General features: G+C 41.0%; 1 protein-coding gene across 4 annotated transcripts in view; it reads right to left on the bottom strand.

Annotated features, from left to right (window-relative positions):
- Positions 1 to 68: 68 nt before the first annotated feature.
- BICRA (BRD4 interacting chromatin remodeling complex associated protein) overlaps positions 69 to 24,747 on the bottom strand; it is a 66,123-nt gene continuing 41,444 nt past the window's right edge. For 2 of the 4 annotated variants that reach the window (XM_032227669.1, XM_032227670.1), the window contains 14 exons: positions 20,683 to 20,728; positions 19,832 to 19,874; positions 19,318 to 19,383; positions 15,894 to 17,897; positions 14,539 to 14,862; positions 10,095 to 10,796; positions 8,636 to 8,981; positions 7,721 to 7,848; positions 7,199 to 7,324; positions 6,143 to 6,207; positions 5,033 to 5,181; positions 4,042 to 4,133; positions 2,798 to 2,900; positions 69 to 1,621 (listed from right to left, as the gene is read on the bottom strand). In XM_032227669.1, the coding sequence (XP_032083560.1) occupies positions 375 to 1,621; positions 2,798 to 2,900; positions 4,042 to 4,133; positions 5,033 to 5,181; positions 6,143 to 6,207; positions 7,199 to 7,324; positions 7,721 to 7,848; positions 8,636 to 8,981; positions 10,095 to 10,796; positions 14,539 to 14,862; positions 15,894 to 17,897; positions 19,318 to 19,383; positions 19,832 to 19,874; positions 20,683 to 20,723 (5,436 nt within the window). In that variant the 5' untranslated portion in view covers positions 20,724 to 20,728 and the 3' untranslated portion in view covers positions 69 to 374. The remainder of the gene's footprint in view (positions 1,622 to 2,797; positions 2,901 to 4,041; positions 4,134 to 5,032; positions 5,182 to 6,142; positions 6,208 to 7,198; positions 7,325 to 7,720; positions 7,849 to 8,635; positions 8,982 to 10,094; positions 10,797 to 14,538; positions 14,863 to 15,893; positions 17,898 to 19,317; positions 19,384 to 19,831; positions 19,875 to 20,682; positions 20,729 to 24,747) is intronic. The other 2 variants (XM_032227671.1, XM_032227672.1) reach the window with 2 other exon arrangements.

The raw sequence follows: 24,747 nt of genomic DNA, 5'->3' as shown, positions 1-24,747 counted from the left end.
TACCTATGGGCCCCGATCCAACCCCCTCCCACCTGCCTGCTTGGCATTTGCTGAACCTTTTCTTTTCCTTTGTTTTTAATGGTGCATTATGTGATGAGGTGAGTATATTGTAAATCCAGCCAAAGCTTGTACTTTACAACAACCGAAACCCATCAAAACAACACTTGGATGGATGAAGCCTCTATAGGACATTCTTGTTGCCCTCCCCACCCCAGAACCCCCACACTCTTCCCTTCTGGTATCAGCCCTATTCTAGCAGGTCTCTGGGAAGTGGCACCTTGGTTTCCAACCGTTCCCAGCCAGCAGAAGCTGCTGCAGCTTCAGTCCTTGGCTCTCCTTTTTTTTCTACAGTCTTGACTCGCTTTCAGTTTCTGTTATCTGTTTAACGTCCTGGTTCCAAGGCCACCGTTGTGATTGGGGGCAAGGTACGTGTCCGTGCGGTGGACGGGTGAGGAGAAAGGGGAAGAGGACGAATTGTAGGAAGAGGAGGGCGTTCGCGTAGTCTGGCTCCCGGCCTGAGGTTGCTGCAAATTCAGGATGCTGTCAATGGCGCTCTGTAGATGCTCGTTTAGCGAGTCATCGGGGGGGCTGTCGCTGGAGAAGCTGGCATTGTCCACATCAAAAGATTCTGACTTTCTTCTTTTGGCTGGGGGCAAGGGCACCTCCCACGCGAGTTCGGAGGCCGGCCCGTGGTCAAGTGGCTCAGTCTTTATCATGCGTTGGTAAAACTCATCTTCCACCTCTGCCAATTCCTTCATAAGGCCACTGGTTGAATCGTCGGTCTTAGGAGGGGCAGGGCTTCCTTGCATCACCAAAGAGCGGGCATCGCTACGGTTGAAAAAAGTGTGTTTGGTGTTTTCCTCCGACCTGCTCTTCTCGGCCACCGTGCCGGAAGGACTCTCCTGAGATTTGTGGGATGTGATAACACTTCGGGACCCCCCGTCCTGCTTGATGATAAGAGTACTTGGCACCGTATCAGATTTTGAAACACTCCCTTTGAGAGAGGCATCAGGAGCCTTCTCGGCTACAAAAGCATCCACGTTCTCCCGGTACGTTTTACGCAGAGGAAGCCTGCAGTAGGTCGCCATGGGTTTTTTCTCCATTGGAGCTGCACCGATATGGTCAACGGTCCCGTTCATTTGTCCCGCCGTTGAGGCCGTGGCGGTCGCCGTCGTAGCTGCAGTGGTGCTAACGGATGACGTGGACGAGTGCTGGTCAGCCGTTTTGATCACCGTGCACACGGGTGGCGGTGTCTGGTGAACAGGATCCAGTGCAGTGTTATGAACCACTTTGCTAAGTCCGGCTTCTTGTTTGATCTTTAGCTTCAGCCCAATCCGGCTCCGGGCTTCGTAGGTTTTAATGGGTGGCCTGCTCCTAGAGGGCAGGGCATCATCGTCGCCATCCAACGAGGGAGACGCTTTAGCCCACGTTACAGATGGAGACCCTCCGCTGTGCTTGATAACCAATTTGGTGGGGTTGATATGAGTTGGCATCTGTACCGGAGGCGATTTCAAGTTCTCGGAGGTCAAAGGAACATGGCTGGGCAGAGACCCTTGAGCCGCAGAAGAAGAAGAAGAAGAAGCAAAACTCTGTGAGCGGGAAGATGAGGAGACATACTCGTCTGCAAGAGAAGAACGTAGATGGTTCGTTTAGTCAAAAGGGATTTGCAAAATGAAATTTGGGTAACCTGCCAAAATGACCAATAATAAACTTCAATCTAGGGAAGGCCAATTTCTCTTTCTCAGAAACTGGAATTGACCAAGTAAATCAATCCAGCCCCTTTCATAAATAGACAATTATATAATGCAATTATAACTGCGCCACAGCAAGTTCACTCAATGAGAAAAGAAACGTAGGATGCCCCTAGGAGGGGAGTATTGGATCAGCGCTTTTGGCTCTCTAGAAACAGTTCTGCCATCTTGCCTACAGATACTGATAAAAAAATATGGAAGGAGCTCAATTGCTTCTTTTCACCTTATAAGTGGAACTTTACAAAATGTCACAGAATAATTAAAATTTGGATATGTAAATGGACATAAGATAAAATTGGTCTGTGATCTACTCTGGGTTCTGAGTTGTTTTCTTTTTAAAATTGTGGATGGCCAAATATTAAATGGTCATTACTAATCATTACTATAACAGAATATAAAAATGTCTTTTGCGGATTACCTCTGCCCTTTATGGGATACTACGGAGAATGGCCACTTCCAGATAACCATAATCTTCTTAAAGGCTATTATCTTCACAATTAACTAGGAACTAAATTTCAAGTTGTGCATTAGGATGTGTATTCTGTCCTAAAATAAGTAACCATAATTTCTGACTTGGACAAAACAGGAAAGCCTGGTCAAGTGGCAATTTCCACATCCCACTGAGTTGTACTGTGAAGGGAAGAATAAAAAGTTGCATGCACAAACATAAAATTCCTTTATATTTTAGCTGATTAAATCAACATCTTACTGTCCAAATTCAGCCTCCATTCCTTAACTGAACATATGTTTTAATCAGCACTGAAAGCAAACCTTCATAAGCCAAGAACTTAAGTTAACTTCTTCCCCACCCGATTCCTTCAAATTTTCTGTATTTCAATGCTCTGCGCAAAAGTGTTACTGTTGTGGTATGAGAGCCACTGGAAATGTAATGGCTTAAGAGCGTAACATATTGTAACAACTCTTAAGACTAGGGAATCCTTCGTGTTTTATTGGACAAATAACATTTTGAAAAAGAGACTGATGGAAGGCAGTAGATACTTTCAAAAAATAAGATACCCCAAATGCTGAAACAAATGCTCCCTTACCTGGCTTCTCCTTTGCTAGCTGTTTATCGAGAGCTAAGGTAGTTTTTTCTTCCTGTATGAACATCCTGTCAATCATCACCATCTCTGCCGAAGGACTGACTCTCTGCAATAGAAAGCAGTATTGGCAAATGTGATCAGAATCACCAATCTGAGCTTCTTAATAACCCATGCCCCCAAATTTGTACATCCATGATCATTTCTTTCCTTCTGCCACCTCTTATTGCTGAAAAACTAGATGATGCTCAATACGAGACCCAACTTTATTAAATACACTTTAAAGCCATAAATTGAGAAGGGTAAGAATTAATGAAATGACTTTTAATTCATAGATCAATAATACCAAGTTCTAACCCTGTGAAGTGGTCCCGTTTATTAAATGGATTGAAAATATGACTACACTTGTCATTTATGAGTGAACTGCATATCGTTGTAAACATTGTATGGATAAATATAATGAAATATGGGACTCATTTATACAGAATACAATAGGTTAAAACATGATAAAGGTATTAGAAATGAATATGTGTGTATGTGTGCAATGTTTATTGTAACTGTTTACTGCAACAACATATTGAACCTTATATTTTGTTTCTTGTTGTATTTTTCAGCTTTTTAAAACACGATATGTATTTTTTATTATGCATTTTCATGTCTGGTTTCTTTTGTTTTTCTTCTTTTTCTGTCAGTATTTTAAATGCAATAAATACATTTATGAAAAAGCATTTAAAAAACCAAGTACCTTAATTAACAATTTCGGGGTTTTTATTTAACTTCACTGCATTCTGGAAACTCTGTATTACGGTATTTAGAACAGATTCCTGGATTGGTATATCCAATGCTAAGACTCACACAGACTCTTATCTTTATTGAAATAATATAGTTTTTTAAAAGGCACATTAACCCTGATATGTCTTGATTATTAATAACTTCCCTATTTTTAATTTGGAAGTGCTAACAAGGTAAAATATTTTAGAATCAGCTATTGCTTAACCCCTGCTGCCCATTCATCTTTTATAAAAAACATCAACTACTGCTTGTTAAATTCTAATTAAAGAAACATACAACTCTAATATGGAATATTGTATATTACTGTGACAGATTCTCCCAAGTATGATAAAAATGTTATCAATTTTTGGCCTGTTCCGTGACAACTCAATCAGTCGACCGAAGGCCAATGAGAGGGCAGAGGTTCTTGCTGATGTTATACCTGTTCAACGAGGAAAACGAGGGGGAAAAAATCTTACCCGGGACTCTTCCAAGAGGAGTAACCGATATTTGTTCAGCATGGTTTGTGTACGTTTCAACAGCTGCGTGGACACCATTTCAAATTCTTCATCTATTAGAGAAAAACACACAATGAGAAAGGAAAACCAAGGAAGAAAACTCGTCTTCTCTTGAATGAGAAGTGTAATAAAGAAAGCTATTCAAATTATTTGGAAGATGTTCACCTATTCACTAAGCGTGTCGAAAAAGCCAACAATTCCATACGGGTACTCATTTAGTAATTGCTTGGAGTTACAATGGCACTGAAAAAGCAACTGGTCCTCGCATTATGACCATTACAGCATCTCCATGGTCACAATTTGGGTGCTTAGCAAACGACATGTATTTATGATAGGTGCAGCTCCCCAGAGTTATGTGACTTTCCCAGCCAACAAGCAAAGTCAACAAGAGAAGCAGATTTACCTAACAACTGCAGTGGTTCAATTAATAACCATGGCAAAAAAAAGGTCATAAAATCGAGCATAACCACCTTACTTAGCAATGGAAATTCGGATCCCAATTGTGGCTTCAACTTGAGGACTACCTGTATAGCAAATGGAGCCCTTTATAACCTCCCTCCTATCAGACATAAATGACATACTATCTGCGTACAGTATAACAAAATTTGCAATAATAAGCATCCAAGAGATCCACAAGCAGAAAACGTCAATGGACTGAACAGGAGGAGGGTTTCTTCTTTATTCCCTTCAGTTATTGGATGTGGAAAGCAATCATATGTTTGTCATCACTGACTAAATGACTGTATTATATTGTACATGTTAACTACCTTCTGAGGTGAGGAATACCACTCCATACCAGAATGAAAATAACACATTGAAACATTTTGGACAGTTAGGGAAAAAAGTGCTATTAGAATCAGTAAAAGAGTGGGCAACTAAGGCTAAAAAAATGTAACTGACAGCTTGGTAAGATCTATCTGCATCTAATGTGGAAAAGTTCCAATGAATTCACCTTTCCGATAGTCATGGGGAGAAGGCAGTGTTCCCTGATAGACATGGTAAGGTAGGAGCCTCTGAAAAGCATCTTCAAATGACCGAAATGAAGTTTTGTAATCAGGATGCAAAACGGCTCCTTGGTGTTTATGTAGCTGTTCCAAGAAGCTAAAGGGAACAAAAGAAAACAATTAACACAGAGAGCCTATCCCTATATCATAACAAAGACAGGCAACAATTGTTTCATCCTGCTGAAATCTGTAGCAAGCTGGCTGCAAAACAAAAACAAGTTTCTTTTTTTTTTGGACATTGCCATATCCTGGATTCCTTATCTTGATACAAACATGAAGTTTGGGGAAAAAAACCTTATACTATTGTTTGATAATTCATTTTTGCTATCTCCTATATCTGGTTCCTCGTGTCACAAGCTGTTTTTAGGATGAACATAAGGTAAAGACCATTACCCTAGTCAATTGTTCAACTGCTTCACTCAAATAACATCCTTATGGTTCTAGATGCAATTTTTATGTTATATCAGTAGTCCTCATTTAGCAACCATTCTAGGTTATGTCAGTACTGAAAAAAATGTCTTATGACTAATCCTCAAAGTTACAACTGTCACAGTGATCAACACATGGTTGTGTGATCAAAATTTGATTCAAAATATGACTCAAATAATGACTGTGGGGAAAAAAGGTCATAAAATCACAAGTGACTCACTTAACAACTGCTTAGCTTAGTGATGTAACTGTGGTTGTAACTGTGGTTGCAAATTGAGGACTACCTGTATAACAATTAATAACTTTGTAAATAACAAATAACTTAATAAGGTAGAAAAAATTAAATGTATATTTTTCTCAGAAAAAAATGAATTAGGTTAGAGCGAGAGATCATCATTCAGAAAGCTTTGGATGACAATTTAAGTGATGTACTACTGAGATACTACTAACATTTGATCCACTATATTATAATAATTAAATACATTTCATTTTTCATACAAAATTGGCATGCTTTATCTGTGGGAAATCCCCAGAGCTTGCTATTTTGACATTAATACACTATGTTTTTTTACTGTTGTGCTTCTGTTTCTATGCTACCTGTTTGTTGGATTGCTCTAGTTTAGACTTACCAAGCTTCCTTGCTTGGTTGTAGCATCGGGGGTGCTTTCTTCAGGCTTCCCAGCTTGCTGTCATACTAGCAAAGAAAGAAAATGTAAGAACAAAGAGGCAGTTAGGTGGAGTTCCAAATAAAGCACCATCCAGCATATCTATGAAAGTGGTTCAAGATGAATTCTGGTTAATAAAAAGACAAATATAAATATATTCCCCCATGACTTTGATGATGGCAAACTGGCAGGGAAGGGTGCAAATTGTGACCACATGAGGCCATTGCAACAGTCACATTGCAAGCTGATTACCAACGGCCCAAATCACGATCACGTGACCATGTGGACACTATGATGGCCATAACATTGAGGACTGATTGTAAGTCCCCCTTGTTCAGTGCTGTCGTAATTTTGGGCACTGAACAAATGGTTGGTAAGTGAGGACTACTTATAACGTGCTTGATATAGAGCTTACACTAATAAAGATTTCCCAGCATATGAGACTTTGCTTTACTCAATGCTTTTAATTCTCTTTTAATAAAAATGGTTTGTATATCCTATGAAAATTTATGTCATAGTAAATCTGTTAGTTGAAGCTGCCATTATTCTTTTCAAGTTTGTCATAATGGACTAATATAGCTCTTTTTGAAATTAAATTTAGCATTTGCTTTCTGCATTTTTTTCATTGCTTTAAGTGATTGGTTTCCATTTTGAAGGCTTTCTGGGGAATGTGGGGATTAAAAAATTCCAAACAAGAAGAATACATATGAAACAGTTATATGCTGTGTATACTGTACCTCTTAATTCAATATTTGGATAAATATAGTGCAGTTTTCAGACATTGTACACACACCCACACCTCTTTGTAGGATCCAATCTGGGTCTGCCGGAATGTCTATACATTCTAGTAGAGAGAAGTTCCCCGAGGATGGGCTCCAGCATGAGTCCAAAAGTTCAGAAGACTAAACCTCTGGTCCCGGTGACTGACCCAGATTGGATCCTGCAACATTTTCCTTTGCCTTTGTTTGTGAAACAAACCCTTTATCAAGTAATTTTACAATGAGCAACATAGATTCCCACCTGCTGCTGGATTTGAGCTGGTGCTGAAGACATGACTTGTGACAAGCCTTTTCCAACTACCTGGAGTGGCAGCTGCCCTTTCCCAAGATTCAGGCCTGATGTGGAGCTAATGACTCCAGGCTTCGCCTGACAAAAGGAAAAAACCCCCAAGAAGGCAGCTTTATATCAAATGGATTAGAAGGATGGAATTAAAAAAAAAAGACAGGCCTCACTTAAAGGCTGCACTGTTTAGAGACTGTTCTACAAAGGTGTTGACAAAGTAATTTTATGACCAGTCCTTGCAGTTATGACGGACTCAGTGTCCCTGTAGTCACATGATCAACATTCTGGCACCCTAAACATATTTAAATCCTTCAGGCCCTAGATATAATGTTTAGATAACTGTAGTCGTTGACAGCATTCACTACCATGTCAAAGTCAGTAGTTCCTAGAGCATTGCCCAGTGCTAAAAATGAACATTCAAAAATAATAGCGAAGATAAATGTTTTTGCAAAAATGGGATGCCAGTTATAATAAACCCACCTGAACTGACTGTTGTACAGCATGAGGAATTGTGGCCTTTCCTTGCCCCGAAGTTGCTTTCCCTCCAGAAATAATGGTGGAGCTGCTGGAAAATGTTTTATTCTCGGTAGGAACTGCAGCAGCAATTGCTGGAGAAATACGGTAGAGGAAAAAACACACATGCACAAGATTTTAGAATGAGATATAGGAACAAATTCCCAACACTGTCACCTTGGGTTTTTTTAAGGGCTAATATCCTAGATCTCACATAATTCTGGAAACAAGATAATTTATACGGGACCAAAAACAGATTGCGCCACTGCTCATGATAAAATGTATGGGGCCTGCTTGCCAGTTCCTTCCATATACTTGGAAATTAAAATTATATGATTAGGAAAACAATTGTGTAAAATTCACTTTCATCTTCATCACAAGGTTCAACTAGCATTTAAGATCTCAAGATGCAAGATTTTAAAATTATATGAATCTTATGCCAACATCACATGATACCTTTTTGCGACTTGCTGACAAGTCAAGAGGGAAGCCAGATTCATTTAACAGCCATGTGACTAACTTAACAACTGCAATGATATGGCAAGAAAAATCTTAAAATGGGGCAAAATTCACTCAACAACTGTTGCTTTGTAACAGAAATTTTGCACTTAAACGTGATTGTAAGTCAAGGTCTATTGTTATTGAAAAGGACAGAGCAGAAAAAGGAATCTTTGCCACTCACCCCATTCCTTTCAAGATACAGAGGGGGGGGGGGGTGATGGGATACAACTATTAGCAGCTGCAGATAAGAAGGAATCTCCTTCAATTCTCATAACAAGCAGATAAATATGAATTGACAAGTCAAAAGCTGAAAAGTAAGGAAATTATTCCCTTTCCCAAATTAAAGGCCACCAAGACATACAATGTTCTTTATCAACTTACATACTGATGCTGATTTGACCAACACGGGAGTTTGCTGCTGAAGAACCGCTGTACACTGTGCAGGTTGTTGACCTCCTCCTCCGCTTGTTGTTCCCCTTGGCACTTGCCCCTTTTCAAGTACAGGAGCTGCTTTGCTGGAACCTGTACTGGAAGACTGAATGGTTGTGGGAACAGGCGTATGGCCATGAACTGCTGGTGCCTGAGCCGGAATTGTTGTCATTGTGAGCTGCTGTCCTTGGCTGCTAACCAACACTGAAGAGGACTGGTTGCTAAATTGGCTCAGGGTGGGTGGGGCCTGGCTAGTGGACGTTGACTGTTTTGTTTGCAGGATAATTCCCTGGGGAACCTGTGTGAGATACGAAGGTAGAGTAAGAAAAGTCAAATCCAAAAACTGTATCCCAAATGACTGGAAAACACACCTTCCTTTTGGATATAACATTGATTTTATCAGAACAAACCCTGAACACCTGGGAATGTGGAAAGTAATGTTTTTTGAGCATGTAGATTTTTATTGCTCACTCGAGAATTATAATAACAACTAATGGGAAAATGGGTTAAAGTTTCTAGATCAGTTAAATCTCAGGAAATAGATATTATTCTAAACAGTAACTCAAAGATCAGTTTGGTGGTTAAAGAGGATAAAGGTTTTGTGGTTATAAAGGATAAAGATTTTGTGTATAGTATACAGGAGAGCCAGTTTGGTGTAGTGCTTAAGGCCTTGGGCTAGATAGCAAGGGAGCGTGAGTTCTAGTCCCACCTTAAGCAGAGCCAGCCAGAAAATCTTGGGCCAGTCACTCTCTCTAAACTCTAGGAAGAAGGTAATGGCAAACTGTTCCTGAAAATATTGTCAAGAAAACCACAGGGACTAGTCCAGGCAGTCTCCAGAAATCAATGTTGATTTGAAGGCATCAAACACAGATACCAAATACAAAAAATAGAAAAGCCACCTTTGCTTCCATCATTTACGATTCTTGACACAAGTCTTTCTCAAACATAAATTTTGCTTTCTTTTGATTAACTGGTGGAGCAATCTAAGATGAGAACTGACTTTGGATTTTGTTCAAAATTAAGTCCTTCTGATGGCGAGAGCCAGTACACACAGGCAGCAACAATACTGACTATTTAGATTCCAAAAATTCTGCCATATGAACACAATTTTAAAATCCAACATGCTTGAAATAAAGTTTCAGGTTAAGTTTCTCTTTAGTTTCAATGAAAGTCAATGAAAAAAAAGGTAAAACATTAACCTTATGCAAGAATTCAGGAACAACAACAACAAAAGCTGTAGGATGGAATTTTTCTTGTGTTATACATAAAACCTGGAGGTTTCATAAACACTATAAATGACTAAGTAGCACCTGGAAGCTATTTTACAGAGGAAATATAATTGCAATAATGAGGGACCCATTGCACACAAGTTTTTTCAGATTAATTTTTAAATTTAACACTATTACCATACCTGCTGAAACCGATCCATTAGCTGTTTCTGCTGAGGAACAGGAACTGGGATTGTTGAGAGAGCCTGGAACTGATTGGACACCATCTGAAAGTTCCTCTGTTGTTCGGATGTCAGGTGAAGGGTCTGGGTTGGGGTGGGTGGTTTGATAGGGCCTTGGGCAGGGAACTGTAACTGGAAATGGGGGGAATGAGTATGCTGCACTTCAGAAGAGGCCTGGATCTGGGGTTGCAACCGTGCCTGAGCCTCAGACTGGGGCTGGAGTTGAGGAGCAAGCTGCACTTGTAATGACAGATGTGGAGGGGTTGCTAGCTGAGGCTGTCCCTCTGGCTGGGCTTGAGGGGCTTGAAACGGTACCTGAGGCTGCGAGGGAGGCCGTAGGGGATGCTGGTTGGAACCATGAGGAGAGGAAGCAATTTGATTCTGGATCACATATAAGTTCTGCATCTGAGTTTGTGGGGTGCAAGACCGCGACAGGGGTTCAGAAGGCGGCCTGGATAAAGTCTGGGGCTGGGAAGGGGGTCTTGAGTGAGGCCGGGAAGGTGGCCGGGATAGGGGCTGAGGCTGGGACGGAGGACGGGACTGGTGTGGAGACTGGATCTGGGAAAGGTGCGTGGGCTGGAGCTGGGGGCTTTCCCCCATTGAAGGATGAGGTAGTGAGTGGGAAGGGGAGGCTCCAGGAAGTTTCTGCTGCCCTGAAGGCAACTGAAAGAGAGGAATAAAAAGGAAGAAATAGAGGTAAATGGGTCAAGACACAGCATTCTGAAGTGGCTGGGCACCAGAATGCAATAGGAGCAGCCAACATTTTGCAAATCCCAAACTGACAATTGTCAACTTATGAAAAAAAAACTTTAGCAAAGTCTTTTTAATAAAAAATAAGCAGTTCCCCCCCCCCTCTTATTTCATTCCCACAGTTTAGTCTGGAAGGGATCCTGTGCCATGAAGGGAAGATTTCAAGGGTAGAATATGAAACATTCATGAAGAAAACTTTTGATGCCAGCAAATTTTCTTTCAATATGTTGTTCTAAAGCTGTGTCTTTTAAAATTATAGTGATGAAAATAAATCAAGATTGAAATAAAATTAAAGTTACCTGGTCTTGGAAGAAAAGCAAATTAAAAGTCTTTAAAAAGTCTCTGCCTTTGCTTTCTTATAGGGTTTAAGCAGAAATTTAAGTCCAAAATGTTATATAGAGGCAGATCGCAACAGAACTCCGAACTATATTATTGCCCTTCTGGGTCTCCATATCAGCAAGGGTTTTTTGGGGGGGCTATTTGATACCAGAGAAGGTTTTGTAGCCCTGTGCGAAGTACTTTGCTTCCCTTTCCATCTTTCCTGTCTTGGCCTCAAAATCTTCCTAGATGCTATTGAATCAACCTTAATATTAGATACAAATAGTCCTCAACTTAAGACCACAATTGAGCCCAAAATTTCTGTTGCTAAGGGGGACAGTTTTATGATCTTTCTTGCCACAGTTGTTAAGTGGACTACTGCAATTATTAAGTTAATAACACAGTGGCTCCCCCACTGACTTTGCTTGTCAGAAGGTCTAAAAAGGGGATCCCGTGATCCCAGGACACTTCGACTGTATTAAGGATGAGTCGGTTGCCATGTGTCTGAATTTTGACGTGACCATGGGGATGCTGCAACAGTTGCAAGCGTGAGAAAAGGTCAATGTGTCACTTTTCCCAGTGCCATTGTAACTTTGAACGGTCACTAAATGAACTGGTGTAAGTCGAGGACTACCTGTATATCTTCAAGTCCTATTGTTAACCTTGTCTAGTTTCATGTCAAGAAGCAGTTTCAAATCACTATCTTTGAATATCGGCTATGCCACCCTTTTATACTAGGAAGGCACAAGATTTTACATTACAATACTTTGGAAATATGGGCTACTCTACACACTAATATTCAAGTTTGCAAATCACACCCCTTTAAACAAACAGAGAGAGAGATGCAGATTTTAGTCAAAGATAAAAGTACCAGGAGTGCAATGCAGGGAAGACAGGAGAAAAGCAACAAAAGGTGGTAACAGCAGCAGCACCACTACCACCAATTCCCGGGGTTAGTTGGAATCAAAGAGAAGCAAGCAAGAGCAGCAACAAGGGGAAAGACAAACAGTGAAGGCCACAGAGGTCCAAGGAAGGGCAAAGACGGTTTAGCAGACTCGGTCCCACCAATCAGAGACTGGGATATTTGCCTATTTTGGGACTACTTGGGCACATTCTCCAAACTCTGGGCTCATATGGCTCATCTTATGTTTACAGCTGGAAGCTTTTCAATTAAGATAGATGAAGCTAGCTTGTTACCTTGGAACATTTTGCAACTTCTATTCTTTTGAAGGTATCCAGAAGGTTTATGATATAAAATGTAGTGTACCTTGGCTGTCCAGGACTGCATGTCATTACAGGTAGTCCTCGACTTAAGACTGCAATTGAGCCCAAAATTTATGTGGTTAAGGGAGACATTTGTTAAAAGAGTTTCACCCCGTTTTACAACCTTTCTTGCCACAGTTAAGTGCATAGTTGTAGCTGTTAACAGTACCCTGTTTCCCTGAAAATAAGCACTCCCAGGATAATAAGCCTAATTGGGCTTTTGAGTGCAGTCGCTAAAATAAGCCCTCCCCGAAAATACTGCAACACTGCAGCAGCCATAAGATGAAGCTCACTGCCTCCTGCACCTCAAAAATAATAAGACCTCCCCGAAAATAAGGCCAAGTGCTTATTTCGGGGAGTAAAGAAAATAAAACCCAGTCTTATTTTCAGGGAAACATGATACTTAGATACTGCTTTCCAGCTCTCTCTAAGCAGTTTACAGAGTCAGCCTATTGTCCCCAACAATCTGGGTCCTCATTTTACCCACCTTGGAAGGATGGAAGGCTGAGTCAACCTTGAGCCTGGTGGGATTTGAACTGCCAAATTGCAGGCAGCCGGCAGTCAACAGAAGTAGCCTTCAATACTGCACTCAAACCACTGCGCCACCGTGGTTAAGTTAGTAACCCGGTTGTTAAGTGAATCTGACTTCCTCATTGACTTTACTTGTCAGAAGGTCGCAAAAGGAAATCACATGATCCTGGGAGGCTGCAACTGTCATAAATATGAACCAGTTGCCAAGAAGCTGAATTTTGATTAAGTGACCACGGGGTGCTGCAATGGTCATAAGTGTGAAAAACGGTCTCAAGTCATTTTTTTCAGTACCGTTTGAACAATCTCTAAACAAACTGTTGTAGGTCGAGGACTACCTGTATTTACTAGGACTGTACAATGCATCAGATTTGATTCCAAAAGAGTGCTTTTGAGTGGAGAGAAATGTGGATATACCCTCCGTTGGCAACTCTTGAGAGCAGCCACACCTATTTCCAGGGTCCAATGGCTGCAGCAGAAGCTTCCCTGCAACAGCTGCATAATCAAAGAAATGGACGCTTTAACAAATTGCCAGTGACGGGCATTCCAAAGCCCCCTTTTCAGAATCTAATCCAAAGTACTGTTCAGTGCTACTCTTTCCTGTGAACTTAATCTGATATTGTTTTATTATTCAGCATTTGTAGGATTTTCAATCTACTCTCGCCCCGCAGTCCTGCCCACATCTACTTAGAAACAATTCTGTTCAACTAAGCAGGTACAGGATTGCAACCTAAAAAAAACCACACATACTGGATCAATACAAAATGACACCCTCAAAACTTCAGATTTCTGGGTATATGTTAATTTCTTTTTGTTTTAAAAAGAGATTTGAACTAATTTGGTTTTTTTCCTTGTGTTTTTATAGTCACTTCAAGACAAATAAACATGGTGGCTGTTTCCATCTTCTTTTATCTATTCTGACTCTCTCTAAAAATATTTTTGCTTCATGGAACTACAGCAACACCAAGGAAATAAAATAAGTGCAGGAAGAAGTGAATGTTTATCTGTTTTGTTCCCTCTAGTTCTTCAAAATAATGTTTGCGTACAAAAGAATTTACAATTTTCAGTCAAATTATTTTCAGTGTAGGAAAAAATGCTTCTGTTTTATTTTTGTTCATACGTCTATTGCTATGGGTGCTATAAACTTGAATGGGAGGAGATAATCTTACATTTAAACAGAAATATTTATCCTGGTTACTAGCCAGAAGGCAACTGCTCTGATGAGAATTTCCCCCTTTGTATTATTCATACTATTTCCACAAGGGGGAGACTTCCATTGCAATAAAAGAAATCACGTAACCACCAACACCCAAGCCTTTGTTTTGAAGTGTGGGAGAATACAAACCTAGATGAGATGCTAATGTTTCCCTCCTTCTCATTGTCTCATTCTCTCTCTCTATGTTCTGCACTGAGAACGTGCAGGACAAAGCAAGTAGGTGAAGGGAAAATTAAGAAGAAGGGCAGACATGTTAGACAGGAGGAAGTAAGGCAGGAGGACAGGCCAAAGCAGGGCAACTTTACGGATCTGCAAACAGGTAAGGTCTACCTGGCAAGCCAGTGCTTGCTGGGAAGGGCCGGTTGAGAACTGTGGTACTTTGGAATCCACCGGTGGCAGGTTGTGGCTCTGGTTCAGCTCTCGGCTGGCAGGCGGCTGCAAGGCTGTGCCTACACTGCTGCTGACTATCACCGAGGCTGGGACACTGCTTGTGGTGCTGAGTGCAGTGGTGGCTAGGCTGTAGATGGGCAGAGGCATTGGCAGATGGGGAGTAACGGCAGAGTCATTCATACTGCTCTCCTGCTGCATTTTCAGAGCTGTTGAATAAAATTGCTGCTGCTGCTGCTGCTGCTGCTGCTGCTGGCTCTGATCCTTCTGTAATCCAAGAGATTTAGCATGGACCATCTTCACATTATTTGCCCACCTTTAGCAATGCTGGTTATTGTTTAGATTCACATGTAAAAAATTTTACTGAACTGAAAAAACTTTATTATTATTGCTCTCCTTCCCTGCTTTCCCCTTGGTCACAAAAATCAAACTTATGTAGAAAGTTGTGCCCGAAGCTGAGCTCTGCGTAATTTTGCCACCAAAACCTCTTTGGTAATGTACAAAAGCTCATAATTAATGGAAGCCACACACAATCTACAGTATATTCACATTCAAATCAGGCTCTGGCCCTTTAAAGAATGTGGTTTCTAATCACAAACAGATCGGAAAAGCAAACACATCCAGCCTTTTCTGTTTACTTGCTGTGTGTAGAGAGCCTCCTGAAATTTGACCCAGGTAAACAAGTATCAGTATTACCTATGAGACAAGGTATATCCTCACCTCATGTCGGCAGTCTGCTAACTTGATTGTTCCCCTAATTATTCAATTGATTATGTGCCACTGAATCAGTGTTGACTCTTATTCTTTGTCTGTATGATTATTAAGATATTTACATTTGTTGATTTAAATTACGTCACCTGTTCAGCCTTACTCTGAACATCAAAAGGCTGAAGATTTGCAGGGGGAAGATATGGTTACAAATAACAAGTTGTCAGAAAGAAGCGCTGAGTCTTTGGGGCAAAGTCAAAGAAATGAAGTTTGCATATCAAGATTTGGGAATAGGAAAAAAAGAAGCAACACAGAATATAAAAGCTGCTATACTTTGTTAATGGAAAGCTGGCCATTCTCTTTCCACTGTTCTTCACTTTTACCAAGTGGCCTACAAAGATTAATATTGAAGACTAGAAAGTTTCCAAATTAGAGTAATTTCAAAGGCTCCGAGTTGTCACGGCCACAAACTGTCTTGACTCTTTATCCACTCATGTTGTGCTAATAAATTGGAGTACCCTTCAAGAGAGACAGAACAGACTAACCAAAGAATCAGCAATAGCTGTGATGCCGAGAATGATTTAACTTACCTGCTGTAGGAACATCTGCATCGAATCCTGGGAGATTACAGTTCCAGCGGCTGTCTGGCCCAAAATAATCTTTTCGGGACTTGATGCCACCAAATTAGGGCTGGACTGGGAAGTCGCGGATATTTGTGCTTGTGGCTGAGGAGGTGGTGGTGTTTGCTGCTGAACGTTCAGCTGAAGCTGAGAAGGAGCGGAGGGCTGAGAGGTGGACTGGACAGTTAGCATATTGGCTTGGTCACTGGGTAGCAGGTTGCTGCTGGAAGCTGACTGTGGCTGAATAAGACCAGGGCTCTGGCTGGCGGCGTTAGGGGGTGCTTGTATGGTCACAGTTTGGTTGAGGCTCTCCGTAGCATTTAACATAGCCACTTGGTTAGGCAGGGTGACTCCTTGGATAACAGTCTGACCGCTGTGATTGATGGCACCACCGGCCAGTGAGGGCACAGCAGTGGGCTGGCTCTGAGTTGTTAGGCTACCAGCCAGAGAGACAGGCATCTGGAAGAGAGTTGGCTGGCCCACCTGCCCCGGCTGCAACTGAATGGGGGCAGAAAGAATGTGAGCTGTTCCGTGGGCGTTCTGCGAGGCGAGTACTTGTCCCAAATTCAGCTGGCTTGCCAGGTTCTGATTGGTGAGAATTTGGGCAGGCAGTGCTTGATTTATTAGCTGCCCACCTGGGCCTTGGCTGGTGATGATGTGAGTTTGCCCACTAGGATGTGACGTTGTCAGAATCTGACCACCCATGTTAGCCTGTAATGCTGAGAGCTGCTGAGGGATCTGAACAGTCGATGTTCCGGTGAGCTGGCCTGGGAGGAGGAACTGGTTTTGACCCTGTAGCATGGCCTGAGGGACATGCTGTGCGGGGATAACAATGCTGCTGCCTTGATTAAGCAGATGAACACTCATTGGCTTATTCAGAGTTTGTTGCTGTGGCGGTGGCTGCTTGAACATGTTGGCAGGCAGCCCTGGTGGGAAGCCAGAAAGCACCACATTCTGTCCCGCTTTGCCTGCCATGAAAGTTAAGTTCTGCTGAGCTTTCTGTTGCTGGAGAGCAGCCTCATTTTGGAGGGTCAGCGTGGTGTTGTTGGGGCCAAAGGGTTTGGGGGTGATCTGGTACAGCTTCTGCTGAAGGACACCTGCAGGTTTGGGTTGAATCGGCGTGGGTGTCCGGTGAATGATGACATTTTGGGCTTGAACAAGTGGGCTGCTCAAGTTTGACGTGACCGTGAGTGGTTGGGAACCCTGAGCAGCTGATACGCTTCCAAACATCGAGCTTCCATTCAGAGTGGTAGTGGACACTGCTGGGTGGTTCTTCTGGATCACAAGACTGGCATTCTGCGGGGATACGCCAGCGGAGGCCAGGGTGACCTGCTGTTGTTCTGCGGCTGTCTGAGTGATGTAACTTCCTACGGGCATAGTGGCCACTTGGGAAGGCTGAACTTGCTTAGCAATGATCTGTTGAGCAGGCTGGTTAATTGCCATGACTTGCTGGCCAACAACTTGAATCTGCCCAATGCCCAGTGCCCCACTCGGGCTGCCATTGGGCAACCCTTGAAGATTAGAAATCGGCTGGATGGTGACATTTCCTAAGCCAACTTGTTGAAGAAAAGGCTGCACGCTGATGGCTTTGTTGACCACGTCAGCCCCAACAGACTGCTGCACCAGTGCTTGATGAGTTAGGACAGCGGGTTGCTGTAATCCAATGAGGTCAGCCCCACTGGAAAAAATCTGCGGGGTACCATCCGAGGCAGTGTGCACCACTGGTTGGAGCGTAGGGAGCTGAAAAGAACCCAGATCGAGTTCTGCCTCTGCTTCCAGAGTCTGTTCGGTGATGTTTGCCTCCTGCAAACTCTGTTGGAGGATATCACATGGTTGATCTGAATTCTGCAGGTTGGCTCCACCTCCTGAAGGCGAGCCCAGAATGTCATCTTCCAAGAAGTCTAAATCAACACTTGTTGTGGGCTGGCTTTGCTCAGCATTCAAATGATTACCAGAGGTTTCCTGCACATGCAGCTAGTGACAAATGATAATGAAAGCACAGCGAGAGTGAAACAAATTATTAATGGAACAGAACTTGTGAATCTTTCTGTGTTCTGTAGCTTTATGTTTTTAGTATATAAATAACATTTCTATTACTCCATCACCTCCTCATCTTAATGACCTTTATCTATTATTTAAGGCATAACATTTAATGGTTTACTTTTCTTTAGATCTATATTAGCTAGTTTTAGAATTCCCACATCTACTCAATAATTACCATAAGAAAAACCTCTCTCACTAAACCCAGTTCTATTAGCTTCACAGGAGAAAAGTTAGATAATTAATGAAGTGGAAAAAACTGAGTGGAAGAGACGATCAAGTTGAGGAATAGTTATGGGAAAATTAGTTAAAACTCAATCTTCATTCTTAGTCTTGATTCTAACTCTTATCCACTTCCACCCCCATATGCTTTTAGGCTCGGGATGGCGAACCTATGGCATGCCTGGCACAGGTGGCACACCGAGCCATTTGTCAGGGAATGCGAGGCGTTGCCCTGTCAGCTGGCCAGCCTTTTTTTGAGGCCATTTTTCGCCCTCCCCAGGCTCCAGAGGCTTTATAGGAGCCTGGGGAGGATGAAAACAGCCTCACTTGCCCGCCTGGAGGCCCTCCGGAGGCTTCAGGAGCTTCCCTGAAGCCTCCGGAGTGCAAAAAACTGGCCCTATGGGCAAACCGGAAGTTCAGGAACGGACTTCCAGTTTGCTCGTAGGGCTCATTTTAGTTCTCCTGAGGCTTCCCTGAAGATTCTGGAGGGCAAAAAACGACCCTACGAGCAAACCGGTTTGTCCATAGGGCCGTTTTTCGTCCTCTGCAGCCCTCAGGGAACCATCCTGAAGGTCCCTGAAGACTCCGGAGGATGAAAAACAGCCCTATGGACAAATCAGTATTGACTTCCTGTTTGCTTGTAGGGTCATTTTTTTGCCCTCCAGAGCCTTCAGGGAAGCCTCTGGAAGGCCCTGCGAGCAAACGAAGTCTGTTCTTGAATTTCCAATTTTTTCCATTTTTTGCACTCCGGAGGCTTCAGGGAAACTCTTGAAGCCTCTGGAGGGTCTCTGAGGGGGCGGGGGGGGGGGGGAGAGGCTGTTTTCACCCTCCCCAGGCTCTTATAAAGCCTCTGAGTCTGGGGAGGGCAAAAAAAGCATGCAAAAAATGGGGGGGGGGAAGCGATGGTCATGCGCACATACGTGCTGGGGTTGCGCATTGCATTGTGGGTGTGGCACACCCGCGCACGACCCCCCTGCGCTCCCCCCGCGTTTTTCACACAAGCCAAAAAAGTTTCGCCGTAACTGTTTTAGGCTATGAACAGAATGCCAAAAGATCTGGTAGTACTATGTCTCCCATGTCAGCTTTCCTATGTTCAGCTTTATGCATTAAAAATGAGGTGAAAAATACATACCCCAGCACTCTCAAAGAAGGCACTGGCTGCATCTCCCGTGTTGTCCAAGAGATCATCGCTGTCAATCTGTTATTAAAATAAAAATAAAAATACTGTTATTGTATGTAAAGTTAAAGCTGATTGTATTTGAGGAATTGGATTTTTATGGAAAAGAGATGAAACGGTACAACTTTATCTGGATAAGATCATGCTTAAATTCCTATCAGTGGCTAGGTTTATTTCCGGAAGCTAAGCATATACTTCACTTATGAGGTGAAATTATCTGCCTCTTCAGTTTAGTCAGGAAATAAATAGTTGATCCTCCTACATAGTAATTTTGTGATAACATTTATTTTCCACTATTCAAAGTTTCTGGAGAAAAGTCTGCTCAGGTCATTAGTTCTAAGTGTGGTACCATCTCAATTTTCTGCATTACTTTTCTTTTTGAAGGCATATGAGCCAAGAATAATTATTGCACAGAGGTATTTGTGAATTAAATATTTAATTTCATTTAAAATGAAGAATGAAACCTTACCTTTTCAGATCCATGTAAAAAATCATTCAAGGCCTGAGGATCACTGAAAAAATAGTTGAGATAAATTTGTTTAAGGATGACTAGAATAATTTTATCTATTGTCTTCATAGCTTCCAAGCTACATTAGTGTGCAACATTGATTTATTGGTATTCTGGCAGAACACACTTATTATATAGAAAGAAACACAAACATATATATAGGTAAGATTAAAGGACACCCATAAACACATATAAAATTAATCTCAAATTTTACAAATAAGTGATTTCTTGGTTTCTCTCCTATTACTATGGATGACAAAGACATTTGGTTCCACCTATTTAGGATTTTAATTCTTAAACCATTAATAATGTTTGTTTACATGAAACAGACTCTACTATATTGTTCTAAAATATAACAACCGAGTTACTCCGCTTTGACCTACTGCTATCTAAAACAACATTCCTCAATGTTTGTACATCTGAATAATTCTCAGCATTCCAAAGCCAGCTTGTTAGAAATTCTGGGAATTACATTTCTGGCATATATAAAGGATACCAAGTTGGGGAAAGCTGGTCTACTATTTTCTTGTACGACTGTTCCATCCAGCTGTCACTAGAGACACAATTCAAAAGCTTCTGGTTCTATTCTCACCTCCAAAAAGCTTACAAAAAAGCCAAGTGGCGTTCAGCCAAATTTCACTTGGAAAAGCAACTAGTGGCCACATAGGAGACATTCCAAATTTATAGACCAAGCATGAATGAAAAAGTATTTGGTTGATATTTGTGAAAATTAACAGAAATCTGTGACCAAATACTTTGCTACAAGAGTGGAAAAGAAAATACTGTGTAAATCACAGCAAGGGCATACTCACCAAATTACATCTAGCAAGCATCGTCCATCTTCATCATCCATGTCAACTGAAATGAGATATTTGAGTCCACATTAAAAATGGTAAGATACCATATATAGATAGTCCTCAACTTCCAACAGTTTTTTTTTTAGTGACCATTGGAAGTTACATCAGCACTGAAAAAAAATGACATGACCATTTTTCACGCTTATGACTTTTTCAGCGTCTCCATGGTACATGATCAAAATTCAGGTGCTTGGGCACTAAGTCATATTTATGATGGTTGCAGTGCCCTGGGGTCATGTGATCCCCTTTTGCGAACTTCTGACAAGCAAAGTCAATTGGGACGCTGGATTCATTTAACAAACGTGTTATTAACTGAACAGCTGCAGTGATTCACTTGGTAACTATGGCAAGAAAGGTTGTAAAATGGGACAAAATTCACTTAACAACTGCATTTCATAGTAACAGAAATTTTGGACTCAATTGTGGTTATAAGTCAAGGACTACCTGTAGCGCATTAAGATACAAAAGCTTCTACATACATTTCTACAATTTAAGCTCTGCTAGTTCCAAGGTTTGGAGCGAGTCATCCTCATTTATACTTTTATTAACCTGAAAGAATTTGGGACTTCAAATTATTTTCTTATAGTGCTTCTATCAGTTTTTAGTACTCTCAACAAATTAAAAATGACAGTTGTTGAGAATTGTGGTACTTGGCCAATTTTGCAATCATGCATATGCTCCAACTAATCATTCTTTGGAACTGGCAATGCATCCATGCATAAATGATAATTGTGTCATTTTTTTCTTCTGGTGATAATCCAACTATATTTTATTATATGTACAGTATTACCACCAAAAAATTTATAGGGGAAGACATTTTGGCTATATTTATTTCTTGTTTGGCAAAGATATTGTAATGTTTTATGAATGTTTAACGCAAAAGCAATATAAAAGAAATTATTCCCATGCTCAATCCAAAGCAGCTCACATTAAGAACTCAAATTTTCAATTTAAAAATCATTCCAAAATCAGAAAAAATAGCAATCAAAGAGATCAACCATTAGAACTTGTTTAACATTCTAGCTCAAACTCTCATAACAGGTATGTTGCCTTGAGTTGACCAAATATATAAATACATGAAAGGGAAAGGTGGGTTAAAATAATATCTGGACAATACCAGTTGAATTCAATCAACAGAAAAAAAAATCGTCAACTGTGAAAGAAAGTTCACATTTTGGAGATGTAAAAAGTATTCATATATAAAACACTTGTTTAAAACATATTGAATTATCTTCTATAAATACAGAAGGAAGAATTGCACAAATTTCACAATGCTTCTGAAATATTGAGTTCTACAGCAGAAACAAAACGGATACTTAGTAAGTTATAACAACTTGCTAGGTATACGGGTATCCTATAATCAAAGTTTTGAATGCCCAAGTTGTTCTTTTGGATATATACTCTACTCAAGTTTTAAAACTAAAATGTGAATTGGATTCAAGAAGTATGTTTAATCATAAGTGCATATCAAAATGCAAAGATAAATTCACAATCAATGTTAATCTTTCCCAGTAGAGCCTGTTTAATATTCTAATCAAGGAATAGAAACAGACACACAGCATACACATCTAGTATGAGTGATTTGTTGGACTTCATTCAAAACTATGCACAGAAGAAATGCTTCAACTTGCAGGCCACAAAATGAGTGATGCCAAGTGCAGTTTTCTGACACACCTCCACTTTATCACTACAGAAAACACATCTCCTTGACGCTTGAGTTTTGTCTGAAAGGCAAGCATCCTCATTATTACTTGATATAAATCAAGCTGGCACAATACATGTCCCACCAAGCAGCCTTGTGTGGCCTGCCAGCATTTTTTTTTAAAGTCAATAAATTCATTGCTTCCGCTGCCACCTTGAAAACACTCTGCTGAGCCACTCCAAATCTCCAGGCCTCACTACCAGCTTGCTAAACAGCTGATCAGAGCACCAAGTGTTACTTTGTGGGTTCATGATTAATTTATCAGTGTCGCCCTTTCCCCATTCCAAGTTGTGAAGGCCTAGTGTACACTGTTGTATTCCTTGTAGAATTCTTGAACCAGTTGTCTAGTAGATAGTTAGTTAGTTAGTTTATTAGTTTTGTATGCCGCCCACTCCCGAAGGACTCCGGGCGGCTTACAATAAAAAGGGAAGGGGGATAAATAAGACAATACAAAATTTAAAATACAACAACATTCACAATTAAAGTGGGGCTGGATACTTCAACAGCCCCAGGCCTGCCGGAACAGCCAGGACTTAGTAGCTTTACGGAAGGCCGGGAGGGTAGTAAGGGTCCGGATCTCAACGGGGAGGTCGTTCCAGAGGGCCGGAGCTGCAACAGAGAAGGCCCTCCCCCGGGGGGTCGCCAGCCCGCATTGGCTGGCAGATGGAATCCGGAGAAGGCCTAGTCTGTGCGATCGAATCGGTCTTCTAAAATGACTGGAAATTTTTTGGCACATTTAAAAAAAAATATTTTCAATCTACTTAATGTTTTGATACCATTATATAGCATAATTTTAGAGTCTTAACTAAAAAAATCAGAATGATTAATATTCTATCACACTTCCTATCAATAAGGGTATTTACCTGAAAAAAAGACTGCTTTGACATCCCTGGATGGGATTGTTTCTGAAAAGACAAATTTACAAAGATCCATAAAAATGACAATTTGGTAAGTTGTGTCTTTTTATTAGATGGTCAAAAAGCATGGGGAAAAGTAAACCAAGTGGATGTAGTACTAGGAAACAAACTTTAAATGCATTTTACTGTGAAATTCACAAATTTGCTGGATACAGGAAGCAACTTTCTTTGCTGTGAAGAATGTGATATGTTTATTGTCCTTCTACTTCTACACTTTACAACCACTAAGAATGCCTCTAGAGTTTAGCATAGCACTCATGATCGTAGAACTGAAAAAAAGTTAGGAGTCGGCCTACACCAGTGTTTCTCAATATTAGTAATTGCATCACATGAAGTCACGTGATGTAACACAACAGTTTTTGCCTTTGCAGAGCCAGGGTGGGCATGGCCTGTGTGTGACGCATCTGGCCCCTGGGCTGCCAGTTTGACACCCGTGCTGTTGTTGGTTGGTAGTTGAAATCCACGCATCCGAAAATTGCCAAGTTTGAGAGACACTGGTCGAGTGCTTGGCTTCAGAATGCTGACAGCTCCAAAACTTAGTTCAATTTAAAGAGTTCCTGCCCCTGCCCCAATAGACAAAAGAGTCCATTGTAGTTGCAACAACTTGGGCTAAATAGCAAGGCAAGCCTAATGCATGCATCCATGTTGTGGTAATGGCAAAGTAGCATTCAAGCTCAAATGCTTAGGAGAATTCATTTCCAAATACACCATATACTTTTTTCTGTGCTCAAAATCTGGTTAACTATGTTAACACATGAGGTGTGGACATATTTACATACAACAATCAAAGAGAAAAGATTTTAACAAATCCTTTTGATCTATTCTAAAGGAAGAAATGCATATGTATGACAGTAAATTTTGGTATATATTGAGTAGATATCATCTATTCAGGTTACATAATCTGCAATACAGAACCTAAACAAGCCACAATAAATGGTTTGGAGTAAGACTTTGTGGAGCAAGAAAAACGTGCTCTATTCTGGTACCAATGACCCAGAAGGTTTTCATGCCATCCACTGAAGTAAAAAGTCATATCCCTCACTAGTTGTGCTACATTATAATCACTTTCTTATTCTCATTACCACCATCGTTCTCTCTCCTATTCCCAACATCAGCCTGATGAATTTCAAATCTTTCCTACATGGAATTTTTGAAGTTGCTTTTAAAATACAATCATCACCTCTGAATTTCAAATAGAAGCTAAGGAAATGTTGGGCAATTAGCAGATTTCTGCATTTAACAGCAAAACAGCTTTTTGGCTGATAGCCTTGCTTAATATAACAATAACTAATCAGGTCTAATGAATATGAGCTCCCTTTTATCATCAAGTAAGGGATCTTCCTCACCAGAGACTCAACATTAACAAAGCAATAACATTAAATTTATTGGAAGAATCTGGAC

Source organism: Thamnophis elegans, chromosome 12 (assembly GCF_009769535.1).
Source record: "Thamnophis elegans isolate rThaEle1 chromosome 12, rThaEle1.pri, whole genome shotgun sequence".
NCBI lineage: Eukaryota > Metazoa > Chordata > Lepidosauria > Squamata > Colubridae > Thamnophis > Thamnophis elegans.
Note: the sequence above shows the minus strand (reverse complement) of the source record. Positions and strands in the feature narration are given on the sequence as shown.